The 16,299-nt window shown below is 37.2% G+C and overlaps 1 protein-coding gene across 11 annotated transcripts in view; it reads right to left on the minus strand.

Moving 5' to 3' along the window:
- ATRX (ATRX, chromatin remodeler) overlaps positions 1-16,299 on the minus strand; it is a 288,314-nt gene that overhangs the window by 132,330 nt on the left and 139,685 nt on the right. For all 11 annotated transcript variants that reach the window (XM_003360375.5, XM_021080085.1, XM_021080083.1 and 8 more), the window contains 3 exons: positions 12,147-12,240; positions 5,884-5,986; positions 4,362-4,580 (listed from right to left, as the gene is read on the minus strand). In XM_003360375.5, the coding sequence (XP_003360423.5) occupies positions 4,362-4,580; positions 5,884-5,986; positions 12,147-12,240 (416 nt within the window). The remainder of the gene's footprint in view (positions 1-4,361; positions 4,581-5,883; positions 5,987-12,146; positions 12,241-16,299) is intronic.

Below are 16,299 nucleotides of genomic sequence, written 5' to 3' on the forward strand. Positions count from 1 at the left end.
AACATATACCAAAACAGAGCTAAAGAGAAATAACCTAAATAGCCCTACATTTATTAAAAAAACTGAATTTGTTTAAATTTTTTTTTAAATCTCAGAAAACTCCAGACTGATAGTTTCACTGGAGAATTCTATCAAACATTTAAGAATGAAACAATATCTATCCAACTTAAATACTCTTTAAGAAGATAGAGATAATAGGAGCATGTACCTATTAATTTTATAGGAGAACTATATTACCATAACATCAAAACCAGAAAGATTAGGGAGTTCCCGTCGCGGCGCAGTGGTTAACGAATCCGACTAGGAACCATGAGGTTGCGGGTTCGGTCCCTGCCCTTGCTCAGTGGGTTAACGATCCGGTGTTGCCGTGAGCTGTGGTGGAGGTTGCAGACGCGGCTCGGATCCTGCGTTGCTGTGGCTCTGGCGTAGGCTGGCAGCTACAGCTCCGATTCGACCCCTAGCCTGGGAACCTCCATATGCCGAAGGAGCGGCCCAAAGAAATAGCAAAAAAAAAAAAAAAAAAAAAAAAAAAAACAGAAAGATTACACGAAAAGGAATTTACAAACCAAAATGCCTACTTTAACAGTAAGGTAAAACTCCTGTTGAAATAATACAGCAAAAGAAACACAACAATGTAGGAAAAAGAGTAATACACCATGACCAAGCAAAGCCTATTCCAGCAATGCAAGATTAATCTTCTAGATCACCCGAACAGACACATTAAAAAGAAAGTAACCATCCTTTCTTTTTTCTTTTTCTTTTTTTTTGGTCTTTTGAGGGCCGCACCTGCCGCATATGGAGGTTCCCAGACTAGGGGTTAAATCGGAGCTGTAGCGGCCGGCCTACACCACAGCCACAGCAATGCAGATCCAAGCCATACCTGCAATCTACACCACAGCTCACGGCAACGCTGGATCCTTAACCCACTGAGCGGGGCCAGGGATTGAACCTGCAACCTCATGGTTACTTTCAGGTTTGTTAACCACTGAGCCATGATGGGAACTCCCACATTCTTTTATAATTTTAATACAGAAATGAAAAATAATTTTCAAAGAAATTAATGAAATGGTTTCTATGTATGGACAACGTGACTGCATATGTAGAAAATCCTTAGAAATCTACAAAAAATAGCTACTAGAACGAGTAAGGGAATTTTAGCTAGGTAACAGAACACCAGCTCATTAAATCACTTGAAATTTCACTTAACATGACATCAGAAAACATAAATTACTTAGGGACAAATTTAGAGAAATTTGTAAAATGCAAAGGTTTGTAAAATGCAAAGCATAAAACACTGCCAAGAGAAATCAAAGGAGAATTAAATAATGGAGAAATATACTATATTTATATAATAGGACACAAATTATTGTTATGATGTCACTAATCTAAAGAGCCAACACCATCCCAATAAAAGTTCCAGAAGGATCTTTGTAAAAACTGACAAAATGATACAAAAACTTATACAGAAATGCAAATCACTAAGAATAAGCAACAAAATTCTAAAAAAGTGAAAGCAAAGCATGTGATTTCAAGACTTGGTATAAGGTTATGGTATCCCAGCTGTAGTATTGGCTTAAGGATAAACATAAGTACCGAAGTGCAACACATGTAATAAGACTTTCTTAGGATCCTGATTTCCACCAAATATGTTTAAATACAACTACTATGTTTGTGAGGAAAATGAAAGAATTCTGAATATTAACTATATATGGGATGATATTATTGAATTACTGTTAATGTTTAAGTGTAATAATGGTACTATGGTAGTGTTTAAAAAGTTCTTATCTTTCAACAATATATTCTGAAAAAATGATACAATTTCTACGACTTCTGCAAAATAATCTGAAGGTAAGAGAATGGATGAAAAAAACTGGCCATGTGTTGTAAATGCTAAAGCTGGGTAAGGGATACAGAGATTTATACTACTATTCCTTCTGCCTATAGGTGTGTTGAAAATTTTGTATAATAAAAGATTATTCAAAATTTTGAAATTCGTTACGGATTTAAGCAATTTTTAAAAACATTTTTCAACCTCAAATAAAACACAGTTACTCTGGTGATCACACAAGAATTTCATAGATCAGGAGTTCCTGTCGTGGCTCAGTGGTTAACAAATCCAACTAGGAACCATGAGGTTGCGGGTTCAATCCCTGGCCTCGCTCAATGAGTTAAGGATCCGGCGTTACCATAAGCTGTGGTGTAGGTCTTAGACGCGGCTCAGATCCTGCATTGATGTGGCTCTGGCATAGGCCGGTGGCTACAGCTCCGATTGGACTTCTAGCCTGGGAACCTCTATATGCGGCGGGTGCAGCCCTAGAAAAGACCGAAGAAAAAAAAAAAAAAGAATTTCATAGATCTGTTTAAGATGGTGGAGGAGTGGGACATGGAGCTCACCTTCTCCCACAAATACATCAAAAAAAGAAAAGAAAATATACATTTAGAACATGTACATGTAGAACAATTCTTACTGAACATCTACTGCGGGAAGAAGACCTCAGACTTCAAAGGGGCAAGAAAACCTCAACAAAACTGGGAAAAAAGGAAAAAAAAGAGATGACAGAAAAACAAATCAGAATGGGACCAGCACTCCTGGGAGGGAGCTGTGAAAGAGGAAAGTATTCCCACACTGGGAGGCCCCCTGACTGGCAGGGAGATCAGTCTGGACAGAATGGGAGCCTCAAGGCCTACATAAAGAAAGACAAACTCACAGACAGAACAGAATTGTGGTTGCCAAGGAGGGAGGAAGTAGTGGGACAGACTAGGGGCTTAAGGTTAGTAGGTACAAACTATTAGATTTAGAATGGATAAATAATAAGGTCCTACTTATAGCACAGGGAACTATATCCAATCTCCTGGGAAAGAGAGAATGTGTATCTATATATGTATGTATAACTAAGTCACTTTGCTGAACACAACATTGTAAATCGACTATACTTTAATACGAATAGTTAAAAAAAAATCTCAACCTTTTCCATGTTCCCAATTATGTTAACCTAATGAAGATTTATAAGTTGCATAAAATACTAATAGGAAAAAGTAACTATAACTAAAAATCTCTGGTTGATTACAACTAACATCCTATTCTTAAAATACTGAAACATTTATAAATCTATTAAAGTCATATGTTAAAAAGAAATCAAATATAAAAATTGGTTTACCCTTACAAATGTTTTCTCAGGTCAGTCTCCCAAAGCAACAGAAATAAAAACAAAGATGAACCAATGGGACCTCATCAAACTGACAAGCTTTTGCACAGCAAATGAAACCATAAAAAAAAAAAAAAGACAACTTAGAGAATGGGAGAAAATAGTTTCAAATGATGCAACCGACAAGGGCTTAATATCTAAAATATACAAACAAACAACTTAATACAACTCAACAGCAAAAAAGCCAACAACCTAATGGAAAAATGGACAAAAGACCTGAAGAGACATTTCTCCAAAGAAGACATACAGATGGGGCCAACAAGCATATGAACAAATGCTCAACATCACTGATTATTAGAGAAATGCAAATCAAAACTACTATGAGGTACCACCTCATACCAGTCAGAATGGCCATTATTAACAAGTCCACAAATAACAAATGCTGGAGAGGGTGTGGAGAAAAGGGAACCCTCCTGCACTACTGGTGGAAAGGTAAATTGGTACAACCACTATGGAAAACTGTATGGAGGTACCTCAGAAAACTATATATAGAACTACCATAGGACCCAACAATCTCACTCTTGGGCATATATCTGGACAAAACTTTCCTTGAAAAAGACACATGCACCGGCGTGTTCATTGCAGCACTATTCACAACAGCCAAGACATGGAAACAACTTAAATGTCCATCAACAGATGAATGGTTTAAGATGGTGTGGTATATATAAACAGGGAATACTACTCAGTCATAAAAAAGAACAAAATAATGCCATTCGCAGCAACATGGATGGAACTAGAGACTCTCATTCTGAGTGAAGTTAAGTCAGAAAGAGAAAGGCAAATACCATATGATATCACTTATATCTAGTATCTAATATATGGCACAAATGAACCTTTCCACAGAAAAGAAAATCATGGACTTGGAGAATAGACTTGTGGTTGCTAAGGGGCAGGAGGAGGGAGTGGGATGGATTGGGAATTTGGGGTTAATAGATGCAAACTGTTGCATTTGGAATGGATAAGCAATGGGATTCTGCTGTAGAGCACTGGGAACTATGTCTGGTCACTTGTGATGGAGCATGATAATGTGAGAAAAAAGAATGTATACATGTATGTGTGACTGGGTCACCTAGCTGAGCCGTAGAAAATTGACAGAATATTGTAAATCAGCTATAATGGAAAAAATAAAAATCACAAAAAAAAAAATTGGTTTACCTCTCTCAGTTTCTCTCGCTCACGCTCCCTTTCAGCAATACGTTTTCGCCTCTCTTCTTCTTCCTTAAGAGCATTTTGTGTTTCTGTTCTTAGTTTATCATCTTTAAGAATCTTTCGAATTTTCTTTCTGCCTTTTCCAGGAGACTTGGAATCATCATTTTCATCTTCTTCTTCCTCTTCTTCATCCTCTTCTTCTTTATCTTCTTCTTCTGAATGACTCTATGGAATTTAAATTATCACAGATTAATACTACAAAGTTGTCTAATTTATTCATTTCATATTGCAATAATTAATATACCAAGAAATAACAGAAAAAAAAGATACTGGAAAGCTTCAGAACTATACTTTGCAATAAAGAGTATTAAAAAGCAACCTTAAAAAGAGGACAGAAAACTGAACAGATATTTCTCCAAAGAAGATACAGAAAAGTCCAATTAGCACATAAAAAGATAATCAACATTACTTGTCATTAGGGAAATTTAAATCAAAATCACAAATGAGATACTACTTCACATTCATTAGGAAAGCTACATTACAAAAAAAAAAAAAAAAAAAACAGAAAATAACAAGTATTGGAGAGCATGTAGAAAAACTGAAGCCTGGTGCACTGGGAAAACAGTGACAGTTCCTCAACAAACTAAACACAGAATTACCATATGATCTAGCAATTCCACTTCTTAGACTGTAACCAAAAGAATTAAAAGCAGGGACTCAGATATTTGTATACACCCACTTTCACAGCTGCATTATTCAAAATAGCCAAAGGTAGAAACAACGAAAATATCCATCAACAGATGAATGGACAGACACAATGTGATATATACATACAATGGAATATTATCAAGCCTTAAAAAGAAAGGAAATTGTGATACATGCTACAACATGGATGAAACCTGAAAATACTGTCAATGAAATAAGCCAGACACAAAAGGACAAATATTGTGTGACTCCAAATTCATACACAGAAATTAGAGGTTACGAGAGGCTGCAGGTAGGCAAGAATGGCGAGTAATCGTTTACTAGGTACAGAATATCCAATTATGAATGTAATTAAGGCCGATGAATTATTCATTAGAAATGGTTAAAAAAAAGAACCCCCCCAAAAGAGGACAGGATTAACAGAACATTACAGAGAACTTGTAATCTATATAATTCTGCTTATATACATGAAACTTTAATTGACTAACTTCACTGCTAAAAGAAACTTATTCACACAAGTCATTATGTTTTATGTCTTCAGACAGAACACAAGAATTCTATAGCCCTAAGAATGTAAACAATAAATTAGAACAGCTAATTCCCATTAGATTCAATTAAGAAACAGAAAAAAAATCGATAATATATCAAAGTTAATACCTCTGGATATTTATACATTCAATAAGTCAATTCTTCCAGAAAATGGGAAAATGTAAATAAACCAGTAGAATTTGACTAATGAATAGAATGCAGAAGAGATAATAACATAACTACTATGGGGCACTTTAACAGTTATAATTCAAGACACAGTAAATCTCATTATTACCTTGTTTTCACTGGATGAATCTTCTTGAACCTTAATGCGTCGCCTTTTCTTTTTCTGTTTGTAACTTCGCTGATTTTCTTCCAACTCTGCTTTCTTTGCAGACCTAAAGAACATTTAAAATTCAAAATAAAATACTTCATGATGAATTTCCTTAAATTACAGTTATGTACTATTTTAGAACTGATTTACTTTTGTGTACATTCCTAAAAAATGATAAACAAAACAAAACCCCACAAACTTCACTAGGTTCAAAAACGAAAACCTGGGAGTTCCTGTTGTGGTGCAGTGGTTAATGAACCTGATTAGTTTCCATAAGGACGTGGGTTTGATCCCTGGCCTCACTCAATAGGTTAAGGATCTGGCATTGCCGTGAGCTGTGGTGTTTGTCGCAGACGCAGTTCGGATCTATCGTTGCTGTGGCTATGGCATAGGCCAGCGGCTACAGCTCCAATTCGCCACTGGCCTGGGAACATCCATAAACCGTGGGTGCGGCCCTGAAAACACACAAAAAAAATGAAAACCTGTAATTTGAAATCCAGTAATTAACATTTTAAGTTACTCAGAGGAGGAGGTTTAACATATGAGCAGTAAGATGGATGGAGGGCCTTCAGAAATATAAATGGCCAATATACAAATGAAAAATATACACCATCTCTTTTTAAAAAACAAAGAACAAAAAAGATTATAAAAGTTAGATACTATTTCCTTCAAATCAGCTCAACTAAATTTTTTTAAAAAGGTAACAACAATTTCTCATGAGGAAAAGTACTTCTATACTTAGAAGTTGGTGTACAAAGTTACATTAATCAAAATAGTATGTTCCTGGAGTTCCCGTCGTGGCAGAGTGGTTAACGAATCCGACTAGGAACCATGAGGTTGCGGGTTCGGTCCCTGCCCTTGCTCAGTGGGTTAACGATCCGGTGTTGCCGTGAGCTGTGGTGGAGGTTGCAGACGCGGCTCGGTTCCCGCGTTGCTGTGGCTCTGGTGTAGGCCGGTGGCTACAGCTCCAATTCAACCCCTAGCCTGGGAACCTCCATATGCCGCGGGAGCGGCCCAAGAAATAGCAACAACAACAACAACAAAAGACAAAAAGACACACACACACACAAAAAAAAAAAAAAAATAGTATGTTCCTGGCATAAAGGATAGACACATATAGATCAACGGAAGAGAAACAAAAGTCCAGAAATAAAACTTTACAATTGCATCATATAAAAAGTTAACTCAAAATGGACTGTACTTCCCCCTAAAGTATATGTTCTAGCTAACAGAATGCTCATTGTTTTACTGTTGAAAGAGTGAGGAAATGGTGATTTACATACTTTGCTGGGTGAAAAAAAAAAATTGACTTCTGTAAGACAGTGTGAAAGCGTGTATGACAAGTCTTAAAATTACATAACTTTAACCCAATAATACCACTTTTAGAAATTTACTCTAAGGAAATTGACAAGTGTGTGAATATGCATGTGTGAACACATGCATATATGTGTGTGAATGTGTGTATATATTTCTATATGTATATACTTTTATGACAATAGTATTTATGGCAGAAAATACTGAAAACCATACATAATTAGAAGCTTACTTAAATAAAATTTCATAGAGATTACGGGGGGGGGAAGGGACAAAGTCCTAGGCAAAAGAGCTAAAAGTATAAAATTTGTCAAAGAAAACACAGTCATAAATCCTCATGACACTGGATTAGGCAATAGATTCTCAGATGTAATACCAAAAGCATAAGCAACCAAAGGGAAAAAAAAGATAAATTGGATTCATCAAAATTAAAAACTTTTGTGTATAATTAAATACTGTCAAGAAGGTGAAAAGATAACCCATAGAATAGAAGAAACTACATGCAAATCATACACTGATGCAGTGGGTTAAGGATCCACCTGCAGTAGCTCAGGTTGCTGCAGAGGCATGGGTTCAATCCCCAGCCTGGTGCAGTGGGTTAAGGGTCCAGCACTGCTGCAGCAAGTAGGTCACAGCTACACCTCAGATTTGATCCCCGGCTGGGGAACTTCCATACGTCACGAAGTGCAGCCAAAAAATAAAAAAAAGAAGTGTTACCAATCAACAATAAAAATACAACTCAATTAAAAATTAGGAAAAAGGTTCACACTGTGGCTCAGTGGTAAGGAATCTGACTAGTATCATGAGGACACAGGTTCAATCCCTGGCCTCGCTCAGTGGATTAAAGATCCGGTGTTGCCATGAGCTGTGGTGTATGTCGCAGACATGGCTCAGATCTCACACTGCTGTGGCTGTGGCTGTGGCCGGCAGCTACAGCTCCGATTCAACCACTAGCCTGGGAACTTCCATATGCCACAAATGAGGCCCTAAAAAGACAAAAAAAAATTGGGAAAAGAATTATGATTGATGTTTCTCCAAAGAGATACAAATGGACAATAAGCACATGAAACAGTGCTCAACATCAGTAGTCATTTGGGAAAAGCAAATCAAAATCACCATGAGATGCCACTGCACACCAACAAAAATGATAATGTTGATGAGGATATAGAGAACTTGGAAGCCTGGCGCAATGTAAAATGGTCACTGTAGAAAACAGTGTGTCAGGTCCCTAAAAAGTTAAGCATTGTGTTACCATATGACCAAAAAAATTCTACTCATAGGTATGTTCTTATGAACTCATATGAAAACATGAGAGTTCCAGTCATGGCTCAGAGAAAACGAATTTGACTAGCATCCATGAGGATGCAGGTTTGATCCCTGGCCTTGCTCAGTGGATTAAGGATCTGCCATTGCCATGAGCTGTGGTGTAGGCTGCAGATGCGGCTCAGACCTGGCACTGCTGTGGCTGTGGTGTTGGCCAGTGGCTACAGCTCCAATTCTACCTCTAGCCTGGGAACCTCCATATGCCGTGGGTGTGGACCTTAAAAAAAAAAGAAAAAGAAAACATATGACTGTGTAAAAACTGTATACAAGTGCCAAAGCAACCTTATTCATAATAGCCAAAAAGTGGAAAAATCCAAATGTCCATCAACAGATAAATGAATAAATAAAATGTCATATTATCCACACAATAGAATATTATTCAGTCATTAAAAGTAGTGAAGTTGCCAGATAACCTCAGCAAGATGGTAGATGAGTAAGTTTCAGGTTCTTTTTCTCTCACAGAAACACAAAAATTGCATAATAAAATGTAACTTTATGGAGTTCCCGTCCTGGCTCAGTGGTTAATGAATCCGACTAGGAACCATGAAGTTGCTGGTTCAATCCCTGGCCTTGCTCAGTGGGTTAAGGATCCAGCGTTGCCGTGAGCTATGGTGTAGGTGGCAGACGCAGCTTGGATCCCACGTTGCTGTGGCTCTGGCATAGGCCGGCAGCTACAGCTCTGATTCAACCCCTAGTCTGGGAACCTCCATATGCCACAGGTGTGGCCCTAGAAAAGACAAAAAAACAAACCAAAAAAAATGTAACTTTGTGAGAACTTTAGAAACTAGTTAAGAAACTGCAGCAAACAAGTGAACACCTAACCAACAGTCATACTTCAAATGGCAGGAAATTTCAGAGCATTTCTGCTCACATTTGCCCCACCCCATTCCCTCCTCAGCTCAACAAGGTAAGGAGGAAGCTGCCCAATTCCCAGATCTTCTGCAGCAAGGAAAAGAGTGGAATTTGCTTGCACCATTCTGTCTTGTCTGGGGGCTGCCCAAGGGACAGGACTTTGTCTCATCTAATTCATAGCACATGAAAAGATGCTCAACATCACTAACAATTAGGGCAAATGCAAATCAAAACCACAATGAGGAGTTCCCGTCGTGGCACAGAGATTAACAAATCCAACTAGGAACCATGAGATTGCACGTTCAATCCCTGGCCTTGCGGAGTGGGTTACGGATCCAGCGTTGCAGTGAGCTGCGGTGTAGGTTGCAGACGCCGCTTGGATCCTGCCCATTGTTGTGGCTCTGGCATAGGCAAGCAGCTACAGCTCAGATTCAACCCCTAGCCTGGGAACCTCCATATGCCGTGGAAAGCGCCCCCGGAAAAGGCAAAAAGACAAAAAAAAAAAAAAAAAAAAAAAAAACACACAATGAGATACCACACTTCACATTCATTAGGATGATTAGTATCAAAAAAAAAAAAAATACCCCAGAAAATAACAAGTGTTGGTGAGGATGCATAGAAAGTAGAAACCTCGAATACTGCCAGTGAGAATATAAAATGATGCAGATACAAAGAAGAGTTAAACACAGAATGATAATATGATCCAGCAATTCCACTCCTAGGTATATGTTCAAAAGAACTGAAATCAGGGGCTTGAGGAGGTATTTCTACACCCACGTTCATTATTCACAATAGCCAAAAGGTGGAAGCCACCCAAGTGTACACCACTGGATAAATGCGAAAGAAGCCAGGCACACAAAGACAAATACTGTATGACTCCACTTATATGAGGTACCTACAGTAGTCGAATTCATAGAGACAAAGTAGAATGCTAGTTGTCAGGGGATTGGGGAAAGGAAAATGGGGAATTATTGTTTAATACATAAAAAGTTTCAGTTTTGCAAGATAATAAAAGTTATAGAGCTTGATTGCAGAACCATGTAAATGTACTTAACACTACTTAACTGTACAGTTAATGGATAAGATGGTAAATTTTATGTCAAATGTATTTTACCACATTTAAAAAATTATTTAAAAAGGAATAAAGTGCTGAGACAAGCTACAGCATGGATGAACATTGAAAAAATTATTTTAACTGAAATAATCCATTCATAAAAAAGACATATAAATCTATTCATATGAAACAAAGTACTGAGACAAGCTACAGCATGGATAAACACTGAAAAAATTATTTTAACTGAAAGAATCCATTCATAAAAAAGACATATATTATGTGAATCTATTCATATGAAATGTTCAGAACAGGCAAATCCATACACAAAGTAGATTAGTTTTTGCCAGGAGATGAGAAGCAAGAATGGGAAATGACTGCTAAGGGTAGAGGGTTTCTTTCTGCGGTGATGAAAATGTTCTGAAATTAGATAGTGGTAGTAGAGCCAACTTTGTAAATATATTAAAAACTACTGCATTCTACAGTTTAAAATGGTGAGTTGTGTGTTATATGAATTCCATCTCATTTTTGTAAAATTCTCATTATACACTACTGTTATTTTATAATTCCCTAAAGTACAATATATTCCTATACTCCAATCAACCTGGTAAGTACTAATCTAAAACAACCTCAAATGTTTTAAAATTTACAAGTGTAGGAGTTCCTGTCGTGGCGCAGTGGTTAACGAATCCGACTAGGAACCATGAGGTTGCGGGTTCGGTCCCTGCCCTTGCTCAGTGGGTTAACGATCTGACGTTGTCGTGAGCTGTGGTGGAGGTTGCAGACGCGGCTCGGATCCCGCGTTGCTGTGGCTCTGGCATAGGCCGGTGGCTACAGCTCCGATTCAACCCCTAGCCTGGGAACCTCCATATGCCGCGGGAGCGGCCCAAGAAATAGCAACAACAACAACAACAACAAAAAGACAAAAGACAAAAAAAAAAAAAAAAAAAAATACAAGTGTAGATAACTGCATAGATATACATATATATACACAAACTAGTATATTGATAAATGTATCATATTCTGGAGGAAATAAAAAATTTCATAGAATGGTTAGTGTTATCTAGAATACATGCTAAGAATAAAGCAAAATTTTAAATAACTGGTAATCTAGATCAGTAGCTATGTGTATTGAGGGAACAAACACGTCTTAATTATGATAATACTAGTAGTATTTCTAAGACCAATAATTAACATTCATGGAGAACTTCATTATTTACCAAAAAGACATTATTATAAGCCCTTTTTACATGCACTGTCTCATTTAATGCCCACAATAATAAATAAGGTAAATAATAATGTAATCCCCCATTTTACAGATGATGAAACTAAAGTACAGAGTATTCATACAAAAAGAAAGTAGTAAAGCCAGGAGTTAGATTGAGTTAGTCTACAGCATCTATTACTTACTACACTACAAACTCCCCCTACAACAACAAAAAATTACAATCAAGAGTGTTTTTGCACACTAAAAGTCTACCTAGTTTAGAACATAAAATTCAACTATTAAAAAAGCTCTACATAGTATGTTTATATATACTAAATGAATAATTTTAATAATTAGTTTCAAATAAAAATGCTAATATTTTACTTAGCTTTTTAGTAACAGTAACCTTTCTACAAATAATTTGAAGCATAATTATTCAGATTAATTCTTAAAATATTTGAAAAAACAATGTATTACCTTGTCCTGGGCCGTTGTTCATCTTCAGATTCACTAACTTCTTCACTAACTCCTGATTCCTGAAAATCAGAATCTTCAGAATCTTCACTACTCACTGGAATAAAAAATATATGAAAAGTTATTAAATGCTCCCCAATAAAAAAATTCAATTGTTTAATCTGTCAGTAACTTCACATTAAAACTTAGAATATTATGAGACTATCTATACTATACATGTTAAATAGATTAGACCAATTAATGATTCAAATGGTATTTATAAAAAATTCAAGTGAAATCCAACAATGATTATAAAACTGATTCTACATTAAAATATAAGTATTAATTATATATGAATTGACAAAATGAGAATTTATCTGTCGATAAAAGAATTCTAGTTATTCAAAACAAGCAAAGTTGGAGTTTTCGTCGTGGCGCAGTGGTTAACGAATCCGACTAGGAACCATGAGGTTGCGGGTTCGGTCCCTGCCTGAGCTCAGTGGGTTAAGGATTCGGCGTTGCCGTGAGCTGTGGTGTAGGTTGCAGACGCGGCTCGGATCCCGCGTTGCTGTGGCTCTGGTGTAGGCCGGTGGCTACAGCTCCGATTCAACCCCTAGCCTGGGAACCTCCATATGCCGCGGGAGCGGCCCAAAGAAATAACAAAAAAAAAAAAAAAAAAACAAGCAAAGTAGGCTGGCCAAGGTGGAATAAGGGCGATTTACAGACTCTGTGCCATTTATGACAATTAAAAACTATGGACAGAATATATAAAGAATCAATGTAAGGACTCTTAAAAAGGAAACAACAGCAAGCTGACTGGGGACCGAATTCAAGACAGAAATCAAAACCTGAATAGGAGTTCCCTCTTGGCGCAGCGGAAATGAGTCCAACTAGGAACCATGAGGTTGTAGGTTCAATCCCTGGCCTCGCTCAGTGGGTTAAATATCCTGCATTGCTGTGAACTGTGGTGTAGGTCATAGACGCAGCTCGGATCTGGCATTGCTGTGGCTGTGGCATAGGCTGGCAGCTGTAGCTCCGATTAGACCCCTAGCCTGGGAACCTCCACATGCCAAGGGTGCAGCCCTAAAAAGACAAAAGCCGAACAACAAAAAGAAATGTGAATAATTAACTCTGTTAAGGGGGAGGGGGAGTTCCTGTCATGGTTCAATGGAAACGAATCTGACTAGCATCCATGAGGATAGTTTCGATCCCTAGCCTCAATCAGTGGGCTAAGGATCTGGCATTGCCACGAGCTGTGCTGTAGATCGCAGATGAGGCTAGGATCCCACCTTGCTGTGGCTGTGGGGTAAGCCAGCAGCTACAGCTCTGATTCAACCCCTAGCCTCGGAACCTCCATATGCCGCAGGTGAGGCTCTTAAAAAAAAAAAAAAAGACAGGGAGCTCCCTTTGTGACTCACTGGTTAACAAACCAGACTAGGATCCATGAGGATGCAGGTTGGATCCCTGGCCTGGCTCAGTAGGTTAAGGATCTGGTATTGCCATGAGCTGTGTATAGGTTGCAGACACGGCTCGGATCCCACATTGCTGTGGCTGTTGTGTAGGCCAGCAGCTATAGCTCCAATTCAACCCCTAGCCTGGGAACTTCTATATGCCACAGCTGTGGCCCTAAAAACAATAAAGAGAGAGAGACAGACAAATAGAGAGAGACAAAAAGGTGGGGGGAGGGGCACAGGGGTTATTTTTTTTTTGTCTCTCTCTCTCTCTTTGAATGTCATGGGTTTTTTTTTTTTCCCCTCCTTTCTTTCCTGGTTTTGACAGGAAGGCCAGCTGAATTCCAAAACTATGCAGAGGGAGCTGACAGTAAAATCCTAGGAGAACTCAATTTCTAGCCACAGCACCGGGAAAAAGGGAAGCTGAGAATACCACAAGAATATAAAGCAAATCCCCATTTTTATTTTTTCCCTCCAAAATTTTATTTTTCTGTACCCAAACTGCTACTAAGGCACAGCCCTCTAAAACCCCAGGAAAATATCTACATCTTTCTGGCCAGAGGAAGCCAGACAGGGAAAACACAAGATGAGCCTGGAATATCTGTGGTGCTAGAAAGCAAAGCAGTGCTCAAAAAATGATGTGGACACATGATCCAACCTGAAGGAGCTCCCAATAACCAAAGCTGGAACAATCTTAAGCAACAAAATGAACTGGATTATAACTCACAGAATAAAAGATACCTGTAAGTCCATATTAATATAAGTAATGGTATAAATAAATAGAGGAAAACAGTAATTACTAGAAAATAATGAAGAAATTGAAAATCACTACTTAGACAAAGTATCCCCCCACAAGGTATTCATTAAATATGAACAGAAAAACAGGGCTTTTTTTTCCAGTGGAAAGCCCCAGCAGATACCAACTTTAATATTACCAGTAGTAAGACATATTGTCATCATATACCCTTGGTATGATACACTGAGAAGGATTCAATATCACTTTTATAGTATTCTTGTCAAAATACCTAATAACTTAAATCTAACAATGAGAAAACACCATACAAATACATACAAATGGACAATCTAAAAAATAACTGATCAATATTCTTCAAAAGTGTCAAGGTCATGAAAGAAAAGAAAAGGGAACTGTCACAGATTGGAGTAGATTAAGGAGACAAGTGAATGCAATGTGGGATCCTATACTGGATTCCAGAACAGAAAAAGTGGGAAATATAAAGATAACCAAATAAGATCTATAGCTTACAAGATGCGGCTGTGGTATAGGCCGGCAGCTATAGCTGATTCAACCCCTATCCTGGGAACTTGTATATGCCACTATGTCTAAGTATATGCAACTTCGTAAGCTATGAGGTCTCTGTTGCAACCACTCTTCTCTACTCAACTTTGCTATTGTAAACACATGAAAATAGTAATGAGTAAGTATAACTGTTCCAATAAAAGTTTATTTATAACAATAGGCAGAAAGTTAGATTTAGCCTATAGGTGTAGTTTGCCAACCCCTGGTTTAGTTAATAGTATTGTATCAATGTTAATTTCCTGGTTTTTATTATTGCACTTCTTGACTCAAGTATAAGATGTTAAGTTAGGGGAGCTGGGTGAAAGGTATATAGGAACTCAGCACTATTTTTGCAACATTTCTATAAGTCTAAAATTACTTCAAAATAAAATACTTCTAGAATATCATTAGCTGACATCAAAATCAAAGGTCTCTTCTAAAAAACATAGGCAATCATAAATAATATAAAGACTTGCTATGGGAGAAGAGGGGAATGAGAAGTTATTATTTAATGAGTTTCGATTTGGGATGATAAGAGAGTTCTGGAGACAGTGTTGATGGTTGTACAACAATGTGAATATATTAAAGCCACTGAATTGCACACATAAAATGCTTGAAATTTTGTGTAATGTACATTTTACAATTTAAAAAAAGAAATCACAATAAAGAATTGCTAAGCAGCTAGGAATTTAGGAGAACACAAATGTTCACATGCATGCAGTCAATACAACTTAATAAATAAACCCTAGTATTAATTTTTCATTTAACATTTTATTTTGAAAATTTTCAAACCTACCAAAAATTTAAAGAACTGTTGCATGAACACCTGTATCCCTTTTCCTAAATTCACTTATTGTTAACAGTTTACCACATGTGCTTTATCTCTCTCTAAACATAAACACACCTTTTTTTGGCACTGAACCATTTGAAATTAAGTGCAGATATCATGACACTCAACCCTTAAGCAAAAGGATACTGTTCTACCTAACTAAATATAACTATCATACGTAAGAAACATTAAATTAATATCACCTACTATAAAGGCAATAACTACATTTTTGCAATTATCACCAAATAACTTTTATAACCTTTTTAACATTTAGGTGAAAATTAAAGTTCGCGTGCCACACTTGATTTAATAACTAAGCTATTTGCTTTTGATTTTTCCCCCACTGCCCAACTTAAGTTTCCAGACAATATATGGACACCAAAGGTTGAAAAACTTGGAAAATCATGCAACTCCAAATGTAGTATCAATCACTATGATCATAATCTATATTATAAACATAAATATGATGGGATTTTAGTTTACTCCCTCCTATACAAATAAACAAACAACAAAAACCAGTTGGGTAATAAGTTAGCTACAGAAGAGAATAGTGGAAACATAGGTCATGGAAAACCTGGGTTTCAATAAAGCATTTCAAAT

Source organism: Sus scrofa, chromosome X (assembly GCF_000003025.6).
Source record: "Sus scrofa isolate TJ Tabasco breed Duroc chromosome X, Sscrofa11.1, whole genome shotgun sequence".
Taxonomy (NCBI): domain Eukaryota; kingdom Metazoa; phylum Chordata; class Mammalia; order Artiodactyla; family Suidae; genus Sus; species Sus scrofa.